This window comes from Equus asinus, chromosome X, assembly GCF_041296235.1.
Source record: "Equus asinus isolate D_3611 breed Donkey chromosome X, EquAss-T2T_v2, whole genome shotgun sequence".
Classification (NCBI taxonomy): Eukaryota; Metazoa; Chordata; class Mammalia; order Perissodactyla; family Equidae; genus Equus; species Equus asinus.
In genome coordinates, this window is record NC_091820.1 from 56,969,392 (window position 1) to 56,981,369 (window position 11,978).

General features: G+C 55.4%; 1 protein-coding gene across 1 annotated transcript; it reads right to left on the reverse strand.

Moving 5' to 3' along the window:
• Positions 1-636: 636 nt before the first annotated feature.
• CXCR3 (C-X-C motif chemokine receptor 3) lies at positions 637-3,377 on the reverse strand. The gene is made up of 2 exons (XM_014837680.3): positions 3,193-3,377; positions 637-2,196 (listed from the first exon to the last, which is right to left on the reverse strand). The coding sequence occupies exons 1-2, from the start codon at positions 3,202-3,204 to the stop codon at positions 1,099-1,101; spliced, it is 1,110 nt and encodes a 369-aa protein (XP_014693166.1). The 5' UTR covers positions 3,205-3,377; the 3' UTR covers positions 637-1,098.
• Positions 3,378-11,978: the final 8,601 nt, after the last annotated feature.

The window sequence follows — 11,978 nt, forward strand, 5'->3', positions numbered from 1 at the left end:
CCATCGCCTCATCCCGAACTAACTGGGAGACTTAGTTTCAACCCTTGCCCTACCGGTTGGGACCACTTAGAATTCCTCCAATAAGCATTGCTGTTTTCAGCCTTCCCATCTTTGTGACTGCCCTCCCCTCTGCCTGGAAATACCATCTTTCCTTCTCTTTGCCCTTGGAAATACTACTTGCCCTTTAAGGTCTGCTCATTTCTGTCTTTGGGAAGCCTTCCCAAATGGCTCCAGCCACAGGCCTCTGAGCCTGACAGCTTCACTGTCTACGTGCCACACATTTGCCTCGTGGCACAGACTGCTGGGTATCATTACTTCTCACCACATCGTCCCTGCTGGCCTAAGCTTCTGGAGTGCAGTGACTAGGTCTTATTTATGTCTGAAGGCCCCTTCCCTAAATTATGCCTAGACAGTGTCCAGCCAGCCAGTTGACTAACTGCTTACCCTGCAGCCACGTGCCTGAGTGCTTCCCCGTGAGAGACAGGAGTGCCCGGGAGGGCAGAAAGGAGGCTAGACATAGGCACCAAGACAGGCGGCACTGGTCAGCACAGACCCAGGGCCAGGCAAGGAGAAGCAGGAAGCGTGTCCCCAAGCCTGGGCCGGGCTGGCTGTAATGATGCACCACGAACACACCCTGATCCCTATTACCTTGTTTATTGAGAAGTTTTAAGCAGTTTATTATTTAAAAATAAACATGAGCAAATACAGAGGTCTTGGGGACCACAGCCACAGTCACTGCTGAGCTGGAGGCCTGGGCCAAGGCCCCATAGGGGCAGCTTCTGCTATGCTGTTTGCCTTCTGCTGCATGCACACGGGGAAGGCCATTACTGGATTAGAAGGGCAGTGGGGCTCCGGGCAGCCAAGGTAAGAAGGTCCTGAAGTTAGCCACTTACGAAGCAGCAGAATGGGGCTTGGCAGCTAAGGAGCAGCAATGGTGCAGCCCCCAGAGCTGGGAGGGTGACTCCCTGGGAGACTGGGCAGTGCTGGGGCTGCCGGGGAATCCCAGGAGTGTGCATCTGGGGAGCAAGGCTTCCAGGAGAGGGAGGGAGGAGCCTGGAAGAGGGGGGGCAGTCAGGCTGCATGGCCCCCATCCCAGCCTCACAAGCCTGAGTAGGAGGCCTCTGTGGTCTCAGACCAGGATGAATCCCGGCGGCAAGATGGTGGCTGCCGTTGATGCCCTTTCTGGTCAGGGCAGCCCAGGCGCATAAGTAGCATCCACATACGCTCTCGGAACTTGACACCCACAAAGGCGTAGAGCAGCGGGTTGAGGCAGCAGTGCATATACCCTAGACCTGAGGTGACAGACTTGGCCACATCCACATGACTTTCTCTGCCACAGTTGCGGGCCAAGGCCCCCAGGTCCATGAGGGTGTCCACCAGCACCACCAGGTAGTAGGGGGTCCAGCAGAGGGCAAAGGCCACAACTACCACCACCACTAGGCGCATGGCTCGCAGCCGCCGCTGGCCTCTGGAGACCAGCAGCACAGCCAGGATGCGGGCATAGCAGTAGGCCATGACCAGCAAGGGCAGCAGGAAACCAGCAACCAGCTGCAGTACGCGCAGAGCTGTGCGACCCACCTGCGGGAAGTTGTACTGGCAGTGGGTGGCATTGAGGCGCTCGTCACGGTGGGCTGACAGGAAGATGAAGTCTGGGAGGGCAAAGAGCAGACAGAGCCCCCAGACAACTACACAAGTGAGGGCCACGCGGGTCGGGGGCCCCCGGCGGTAGAGCTGGGTGGCATGCACTATGCTCAGGTACCGATCAAAGCTGATGCAGGCCAGTAGGAGGGCCCCTGCATAGAAGTTGATGTTGAAGAGGGCACCTGCCACTTTGCAGAGGCCAGAGCCGAAGACCCACTGGACAGCAGCATCCACTGCCCAGAGCGGGAGGGTCAGCACCAGCAGTGCGTCAGCCACGGCCAGGTGGAGCAGGAAAGTGTCGGTGCTGCTCAGGGCGGCCCGCTGGCTCAGCAGCACGGCCGCCACAGCGCCGTTGCCCAGCAGCCCCAGCACAAAGAGGAGGCCGTAGAGGGCCGGCAGGAAGGCCCTGTCAAAGTTCAGGCTGAAGTCCTGTGGGCAGGGTGGGGAGGCGCAGCAGGTGTCACTCTCATTTTCTCCTGGGTAGTCATAGGAAGAGCTGCAGTTTTCCAGGAGGAAGGCAAGCTCAGAGTCTTGGAACACTTGATGTTCGGTGATCTGCAGAGGGAGGGAGTGAGGGAGGGAATGGACCACGTTAAAAGGCCTCAGGCTTCGAGATTTAGTCTGATGAGCCTTTCTCTGAGCTGCTCCTCTGTAAGGCAGGCCCTGAGGTCTGGGCCATACCCTGTAACTGTCCCCGCCTTTCTTCCAAGGCCACGCCTCCTGAATGCCATCTACCCAGCCTGGGCACTGGGATGGTAACTTCCCTTCTCAAAGGCCGCTTCTGTCTTGCCTTCCCCGGCCGTCCCATTGGCCCCAGGATCGAGGGCCGAAGGAAGAGCTTCCCTCCTGTGCCCAAAGCCCTCCCCACCCCGGCTCCTCTCTCTCCTTGCTTTTCCTTCACAGCTTGGCTGCCGGCCTCAGTTCCCGGCCACGCCTAGTTCCACCACCTTCCTCCGCAGGTGCCTCCCCACAGTCCACTCTCCCAGTCACTGGCCCTCCTCCTCCCTCTTCAGCCCTTGTCCGGGGACCCCAACTTCCTGTCCCCCATGGGGCTCCTCTACAAATCACTGTGGGCCCCACACGCTTTCTCCCTCTGTTCCTCCCCTCCCCTCCATTGTGGCCTGCCGCCCACTGGGGGCTCCCCCACCAAGCTCCAGCAGAAATGTTCCTCACCCCTTCCCCCGCAAACCACCCCAGAGCTGCAGGCCACCCCAGTGCTGATTCGGTCCAGCCCAGAAGAGTCAAAGTTTCAAGTCAGAGCTGAAGGGAGCCTTGGAGGCCGCCAGGGCTGAGCTCCACTGCAGGCGTTTTGCTGATGAGGCACCAGGGCCGGAGAGGGGAGGAGACTCGCCCATGGTCATTCACAAGTCAGTGGCCAAGGCGGGCTCCCAGTTCCCCATGCAGTGCTCCTTCCACACAATCCTTGCGTTCTCTACTTACTCACTCAACCCTCTGCTGGCCCTGGCTCGTGGGCCAGCCCTGACATTCCCTTAGTGTCCCGAGCTCTCCACCCCAAGCTGTGGCCTGGCCTGGCTGGGCAGCAGCACTTACCTCAAGGACCATGGCTGGGCTGGTGCGCTGGCTGCCAGGCTGCGTGCTGCCTGCCCCTCTGCTTTAGTGCTTGTGGTTGGGAGCCTGCACTGCACAGAGGAAGTGAGGGTTTCACGGGTTCTCGGCAGCTGCCTCATCCATGGGGTTATCTACACCAGACCTCTAGACCAAGGCCACGGGGTTCCTATCCCACCCATTCCCCTGGCTGTGGGAAAGCTGCTCTGGAGGAGCCAAGCCACAAGCCTGGGACCAGAAAGGCTGGGGCCTCGGGAAGGGGGGGGGGTCTGGGCAGGGGCCGGGGCCGCTCCTTTGAGGGGAGAGGGCTGAAGGAGAAGCAGAGCAACTGGGGGGTGAAGGACAGCCCTGCTGCCAGGGAAGAACTGCTCTGCCTGCCCTGACTGGTACAGTCAATGCTTGAGAAATCGGAACGTGCGCTTATCCACCCTGGGCTGGAGTTGATGTTTGCGTGATTGTAGACCGGATCGCTGAACGCGTTAAATCTGTATAGGAGATTAACATTCTTAAAACATTAAAATATTTTAAAGAAATCCATCACAGTAAATCTAGTTCTTTCCTATTGTCCCTCCCAGCTAATCAACAGGGGCAGGGAAAGGGAACTCCTAGTGACGAACTCTCTGTGTGCTAGATGTTGCTTTAGGCGCTTTCTCTGACACGGCCTCGCTCCAACCACACGACTCCCTTGTGAGGTGGGGGGCTAGCCTCATGGCTAATCCAGAGAGGGGCAAGGCCTTCACCCGCTGTGGCAAGTAAGGGTGGGCGCTGGGCTTGAACTCCAGCTCTCTGACTCTCCTTTTACCTCCCATCACATTGTCTTCAGTTTTTTTTTTGTTTTTTTTTTTTACTGGATAAACTATGATATATTCATGCAGTTGAAAACAAATGAACTAAAGCTATATATTTTAATATAGATGCATCTAGAAAAGCCAATGACCACATGGTGGAAGAGGCAACTTACAGAAAATTGTGTATAGTTTGACGGCGCTTATGTAAATTCTAAAAACCACACACAAAAAACAATACCATCTTGTTTTGGATACGGCTATTTGTTGTAGAAGTTTAAAACGGGCACTGGAGACATGACAAATTCACGAGAGCGGTTGCTTCTGGGGTGACAAGAAGGGGGCCAGGGTTGGGGAAGGGTATGGAGGCCTCCCGATTTAAGGCAAGGCTGTAAACAGCATTTGTAGAGCCAGAGTCCCTTTAGGGCCGCTGCCCTGTGACAGTTCCTCTCCCTCCCGTGCCCTCGGCTTTCCCCTCTGCCCTCTTCTCGTTTTCAGTGGGGAAAGGCGGTCCCTAACTTGCTTCTCCCAGGCAGTTTCCTCTTGCCCTCTCTCCCAGTAGATGAAAAGGACAGACAGAGCAACAGAGGCAGTGCCAGCCCATGGCCTTGGGGTCCAGTTTTCAGCCAGAGCGCTTCACCAGAGCCTCCCGGCTCAAGCCTGGAATTCACTTCAAAGTTATTGATGAGATGCACATTTTCGAGGCAGTGAGGCCCTTCCTGCCTTCTGTGGGCAGAAGGTGTGACTATCCTTGTTGTAAACAGCTTGTCACCTGCAGGGTCCAGGCCAGGGGGAACTAAGGGCCCGGAGGAGGTCAGGAGCGTTGCAAGTGGAGGGGACTGGGAGGATTCCAGAAGCCGCGGCAGTTAGGCTGGGTAGGCTTGGCGAGTGACTGCCGGTGGAGTGAAGAGGGCTGGCAGCCGGCTCACGGTTTCCCGGGGCTGGTCCGCGGAGAGTCTCTGCTCACTGGGCTTCTACGCGTGAGAGCAATGAGGACAACGAGAAGCTCTATTCGTTCAACTTGAAGGAGGGTCTTGTATTCTGCAATTATGTCCTTCATCCCCTTTTTGATATTGAAAGGATCTTTTCTTCGTGAAATGATGGTGAAAATAGCTGATAGTTTTAGAAATACCTTGTGCTGGCACAAGTTGACAACCCAATGCAGGTCCTCCAAATATATGTTGGAATATTACTGGTCCATGTGAAATTTCAAAGTTTAGGGACCCCTGATCTCCTTCCTGTGCCCCAGTCTCCTCGTTTGCCACATGGGGACAGTGATCCCCCCTTCCCCGGTTGCTGGGAAGGAGAAATGAGCGAAGCTCTGGTCAGAGCCTTGGGAAGGTGCACAGAGCTTTCCTTTCTGAGTTGGGCCATCCTGAGAGGCCAACCTGGGCTGTGGGGCGGGCTGCTCACACTGCTCCTGGCGTGGCCGTGATGCAGTGGGAAGAACGCTGAACTTGAAGGCTGACCTAGCCGTGACTCCACCCTGTTCGAGGTGTGTGACTTTGGACAAATGACATAACCATTTTGAACTGGTCTCCCAGCAGGGTTGTTGTAAGATGAACTGAGATAACCGAGGCTGGAAGGGGCCTGGCACAGGGCCCAGCACTTCATAGGAGCACAGTGGAGAATGCTGAGGGCGAGGGATGTCGGCTACCAACCTAGAGTCAGTGGGAGCCTTTCATGTCAGGGGGGCCCCGGGATAGAGTGTGCTGCCTTGTGGGGCGCGCAGGTATGAACCTGGCCAGACGGCAGGTCTTCCAGAAGGGCTGCCCCTAGCCTTAGCTGGGAGGGTTAGGCCCTGCCTAATCCTCTGGCTGCTCAGCTGTGTAATCTCAGGCAAATCATTTTACGTCTCGGCCTCGGCTTCCTCATCTGAAAAGTAGGGATACATGTGATAGGATTGCTCTGTGGACTGCAAGCGATACATGTGGAAAGTGTCTGGCACAGGGGAGGTACCCAGTGAGCAGCAGTTTCCTCCCCTTGCAGTAACTTTCCAAACCAACCCCTCCCAGGCCTCAGAATGGCAGGTCTGTGCTGGGCTTTGGCTTTCACAGCTCAGATGCCTTGGAAGGTGCCTGTGTCATGGTGCCAAGCCAAGGCCTTGTCTGGCCCTCTAACTTGGTCCTCTCCTATCCCAAGCAGCCCCTAGACCAGGTCGTCAGTGGGCCCAGCCCTTGGGGAGACCCCCCTCGCCAGACGCCTGCACTCTGAGTTCTGGTAGACGCGCACTCCTGCTTCTGCCCTCCCGGACAGCCAGTGGGGAAGCTTGAGGAGGAAGTTAGTCAGAGCGAAGCTGCTTTGGGCCCCACCTGTGGTCAAGGTGTGAAATGTGCACCTGTCTCTTCTCTGCCACCCCTCCCCCTGTTTTTTTTTTATGTCTTTCACACCTCTAGGCTGTGGTTTGGGGAGATGGGAGGCTCCGGGGTCTGAGCTCTGGGCCTAGTACCTCACAGGAAGGAGAGCCTCCCCAGCTGTCTGTCAGGCCAGCCAGGGAAGGGGGCCATTTCCCCCTCCTCCTTCTCAGTGTCTGCTGCCTCACAGCCTCTCTCGAAGCTCCTCAGAATGCCCCTGGGAACCCTGCTCTAGAAGCCCCTGGACTCGGCCGCCAGCCCCAGGCTGTCAGGGGAGCAGCTTCCTGTGGGGCCCAGGCAGTGGCCCCGGCTGGGGCAGAGGCTTTCTTACACAAAATTGTTCTAGCCCCAGGAAGGGTGTGTGGGTCTAGCCTAGACGGTGCTGGGATGCTGGGCTTCCAGCAGAAGCTGGCCCTGAATTTCCCAACAGAAGGAGAGCTTAACTCACAGGGAGGCCCAGGGACTGGGGACCGCCTTCTCCTCTTCCCCTCTTCCTACAGCTCTGAGCGCTACTCAGGGAGTGGGAGGCAGGCCCTTTCTAGGTGCTGGGGCCATGGGCTGGGGCCTAGGCAGTCCAGGCCTATGAGGGTGAGTTCCCAAGCTATGGGGGCGCTTATTCTTTTGGGGACCAGGGAAGGAGGAAGTTGCTGCTATTTGTCAGGTGGCAAAGGGGGACAAGGCAATTCAGGCCAGAACAGCAGATGCCAAGGGAAGGAAGGAAGGAAGAGCCTGTCAGCCCAGGGGCAGTCAGTCCAGTTGAAACAGAAGGTGCGTGTGAGAGCAGGAGGGTAGAGGGGGCTGGAGAGTAGTTCAGGACCCAAGCCCCTCCACCAAGTACAATGACCTGCCTGCCATCCTGTCCCCAGCAGTGCCTGGGAACTGTTAAATGAAACTAGCTTCCATTCAGCAAGCCCTGACTTTCATACACATGATCTCTTTTAAACCTTTCAGCCACCCAGGGAGGCAGAGGTTACTATACCCATTTTGCAGAATGGAGGTGGAGGTTCAGAGAGGTCAATTGACTTATCTCAGGCTGGTCAGCCAGTAGGGTTTCTATCCAGATTCCTATCCAGGCTTCTTTCTACTGCGCTATCCTGACCCCAGGGGCTGAGGCCCCCGCCCCCTGCAAACACGCTGCTGCCAGAGGACTCGTTTTTTCAGGAGCCACACCTTACTCACCATGTGGCCCCAGCCACACATGTTGTGGGAGGGCAGGTGCTCCCTCAGCGGGGCTTGTGCCATGCGGGGAGCTTTGGTAAACCTCCCCACATCCCCGTTCTTCTCGTCCTGCTCCTCCCCAATTACCGGGGAGAAGAAAGGCCAGGATTTCCAGGACAAGGAGCCTGGAGGACCAAGCAAAAATCTGCAGAGTGCCAGACCCCTTTTGCAATGCCGCCTGGCGAGCCTGTGGTGCTCCCAGAAGTCTCCATTCCATCGCAGGCCAGCTCCTGAAGGCCTGGCCTCGAGGAAAATTCCCCACCTCTGGGATCAGCAGGCAGCTGCTCCCATTCCCCTGGTACCTAGGACTCCACCTCAGCTCTGGCCTGTCCAGACTCTCCAGAGGTGCGAGTGGCAACATTGCTGAGGCTCCAAGATCCGATTATGGAAGCCTGACCTTGACAGAGTCTCGAGTCCCAGTGGTTCCCACAGTGCATGTGTGGAGGCGGTTCCCCTGTGCTGCTTGGCTGGCCGCCATTTGGAACGAAGTCATTGGCAGGCCTGGCGTTTGCTTCCTGCATTCCCTTGGGTCGCCCCATGGAGTGAGGTCAGCAGGATAAGAACAGCTGACGTTTATTGATTACTTGACTATGTGCCAGGCACTATTCTAAAAGCTTTATTGGGATGAATTCATTTAATACCCACAACTATGTAGTAACCATGACATCATTACTATTATCATCCCCATTTTACAGAGGATGGAAACACAGAAAGTTTAAGGAACTCGCTCAGAGCCACACAGCCAGCAAGTGGCAGAGACTCCATGCTCTTACCCATTACGCCACGATGGCTTTGGAGGTTTGAGGAACTGGCATCGAGGGTGGTGCTCGAAGAGCACTCCTTTGGCCTTGTCTGTAATGTTTTACACAGAAACTGTATTCACGTATCAGCTGTATGATTAAAAAGCCATCAAAAAGGAAAATAAAATTGAGCTGAAAAACTGGGACAGTTGGTGAAATTTGAATACGGCCTGGGGATTAGGTAACAACCTTATATCCACGCTATTTTGCTAACTTTGACAATGTAAGAGGATGTCTTTGTAGGAAATGCGCCTTGAGGTATTTAGGTGTAAAGGGCTGTGACAGCTGACTTCCACGTGACTTGGAAAACAAATACGCAGAGTGAGAGGGGATGCACAAAGGAGAAAGCAAGTGGGGCACCACGCTCATAATCGGTGATATGGGGAAAGGGTACAGGGGAGTTCTTTGTACTATTCTGGCAACTTTTCTGTAAGTTTGAAATGATACCAAGTTAAAAGTTACTGAAAGAATCTCTCTCATGCAGGATGGGTTTGGTGCCCGATGCTATTCCCAGGATCCACTTGGAGGCCTCGTGAGAAGAAGGTGGGGCCAAGGCTGCCTGGGAACAAATGCTCCCTGGCAGTGGCCTCTGGCCTCCTTCCCGGGAAGCCCTGCTTCTTCCCACAGCTCAGTCGCCTTCTCTCCTCCCAGCCAGCCACACTTTACCTCTGGATTCCTGGGCTTCCCCCCTTTTCCCTTTGGTGACCTCCAACCTCTCAGCCTTGAGTTCCTCTCCACTTCCCCTGCAGCCTTTTGAACCAGGAAGGGAAGCGCCGCCTGCTCACCAGGTGGAAGGCGTGAGCAGCCCAAGAGCTCCTTCTCCAAGCCACTCAGGGCCCCTCAAAGAATACAGGCTGTGCCTGAGGCTCTCGAGGTGACCCCATCCTTGGCTCAGACTGGCTGAATAGAAAGGATTGGGGCTTGTGTCCTTCAGAGGGCGTCACCAGCTGAGAGCCTAGAGTTCTTTTTCCCAAATGGAAGTGGGTCTGCAAAGCTGGGTGGGGTCCCTGCCGGGAAGGCTGCTCTCCCTGAGGGGCAGGCAGTCTGGGCTGGGCTTCTTGTCTGCTGCCGGCCTCCCACAGAGGATGAGGCACACCCTGGAAACCACGCGCCCACCCCAAAGGTACTCCTCTCAGCAAAAGCTGCCGAGTAGTGTCCGTCTTTGGGTCCTTACCTTGAAGGGTACCCAGTAGTGCTTTAAGCTGCCCTCCCGGGACCCTGCATAAGACCCCTTGATGATGGGCCCGACTCTGGTCTAGACTCTACCTGCCTAGACTCTCCGGCCTTCTGGAAAAATTCCTCAACCCACCAAATGAATTTCCTAAATCCCACCAGAGTGTGGTGTCGGCCTTGGGGGCTTTGTGCACATGTCCTGTGCAGGGCTGCCATGACCCAGGCGCCGCCTCCTGCTAGTGTTGAGCCCATATTTCTCCAACGGGTCACGGTCATCTGCACAGACACAGGCATCGGTGCTTGCCCAGCGTGAGCCAAGCTGGCCCCATGTGGGGCAATGTGGCAGAGCAGGTAAGCACGTGGACTCTGGAGCAGGCTGTCTGGGTTGGATTCCTGGCTCTGCCATTTATTAGCTGTGTGACCTTGCACAGGTTATTTCACCTCTCTGCGATTTGGTTTCTCTCTCAAATGAAAAGGGTCAGTACACTGTATGTGTAAGGGTCCTCAGAACCATGCCTGGCACGCAGTGTTACATATGAATTGTTAGCTAACCTCCTCACTGTGGTGCTGAGGTCTCCCCAGGACTGGGCACACCCGAGGGGCAGCTTCACTTGTATTGCAGTACTGCCTGCCCTGGACTGGACAGCCCAAGCAGCAGCCCTGGCTGAGCTGTGGAGCTGGTTAACGAGCTGACGCCTCAGGCTGTGGGGCCTAAATGCCACTTTGAGTCCAGTGCCCAAGTCTTCATGGGTGAAGGGGGGGAGGGTCCTTCCAGATGCAAACTCCAGCTGGGTGGGCTGTCTACTCTGAGCTGCGGGTGCAGACGGGCTGGGCCTAGAAGCTGGGCCTTGCTTCTGAGGGTCAGGACTTAAAAGGAGCTTGAGGTGACACCAAATTGAAAACTTGCTTTCCCTTGTGATACCCACAAGGTCCTCCCTCGCAGAAATCCACAGTAATTGCTGACTCAGCCAAAATGTCTGTCACTAATCTGACAGATGGGCAGCAACGACGGTGCTAGTCATCAGTAGCGTGGCACTCACAATGTGCCGGTACTGCTTGAAGCACATTCACACGTGAGCATCCTCACAACAAGCCTTTGAGATAGGTTTGATTTTCGTTTCTAGTTTAAAGATGAAGAAACACACTCGAAGAGGTTATGTAACTTGCCCACGGTTAAACAGCTAATAACTGACGGAGCCTGGATTTCAAACCAAGCAGTCTGGCTTCAAAGTCTACACTCTTAACCACCCTGCTCTATTGTTTTGGGTTTGAAAAGGCCAATGTGTGAATTTAAGAGGAGCAGAGGAACCTGATGGGGTGGCCCTGGCGATGGGATGTGCTGTTCACTATACAAATCCGCAACCATGGTCCAGAGTGGCTGAGCCAGGGCAGGGGCTGGGGTGGAAACCAAGGCAGGGCCCCTTCCTGGAGCAAGGGAGCTCCTCAGGCATTCCACAGGTGGGCGCCAGGACAGAAGATGAAGGGCAGGAGTCCGGAACTAGGGGTGGTTACCATGGAAACCAACAATGCGGTAAAGCTCAAAGCTGAGCCTGTCTGGGTCTAAAAAGAGAAAAGAAAAGAAAAGAAAAAGAGCAAATGATATTTTAAAAAGTTCTAGATTCTTTGGAGGATGGCTTAAGACAAACGCTCTGTGGAACTCAGATGAATTTTTAGCATATTTGCTAGTGAATAGCAGACTTTCACATAACTACCCAGAGTAGTTATAAATTACTTATAAATCATACTTATAAATTACTGTAGCTCATCGTATAGCTAGAGAGACGCTTGCGTATGAAGAGGCACAGGATAGGACGGGTGAGGAGGAGGGGGGTGGTGAGGTTAGGGAAAGAGTTGGAAAAGGGGAGACAGTCTGGGGGCAGGTGGCTGTAGGGAGACAAGTTAGAGGGACGGAGAGCGTTAGCTGAAGTGGGGCAGTAGGGGTGGCACAGAGGGGCTGGGGGAGTGACGCAATTCAGAGCTGGAACCACAGCCCTGATTGGCCGCCCCCAGCCCAGGTTGCCTCTACTGGGTCTCCATCCATCTTCGCCGCGAGGACGGCAGCCGCTGTGGCCCCCCGGCTTGCCCTCTGCCCTCATGTCAGGTCTGGGAAGTCTGGCGTAAAAGGGATCTGTTTAGCTCTTTGAACTCCAGCTTATTGACAAGGAACCTTTACTTTCTCACAAAGCACCCCTTCTTGTTAGTGCTGTTACTATCCCAAAACACGTTGTCCGTAGGACACACTTTGGCAAACACCAGCCCAGAGAATGGAGGCTGTTTGCCTGGCCTGGCCTTCAAGGCCTTCCATGATCTGGCCCCAGCCTCCTGCCCAGCCTGGTTCTCCCTCTGCTTTGTGCATCCTATATTCTAGCCAAACTGGGCCATATGCCATTGCAAGCATACCCCAAGTTTCCACTGGCTGGCTGGTCTCTGCCTGGGTCCTA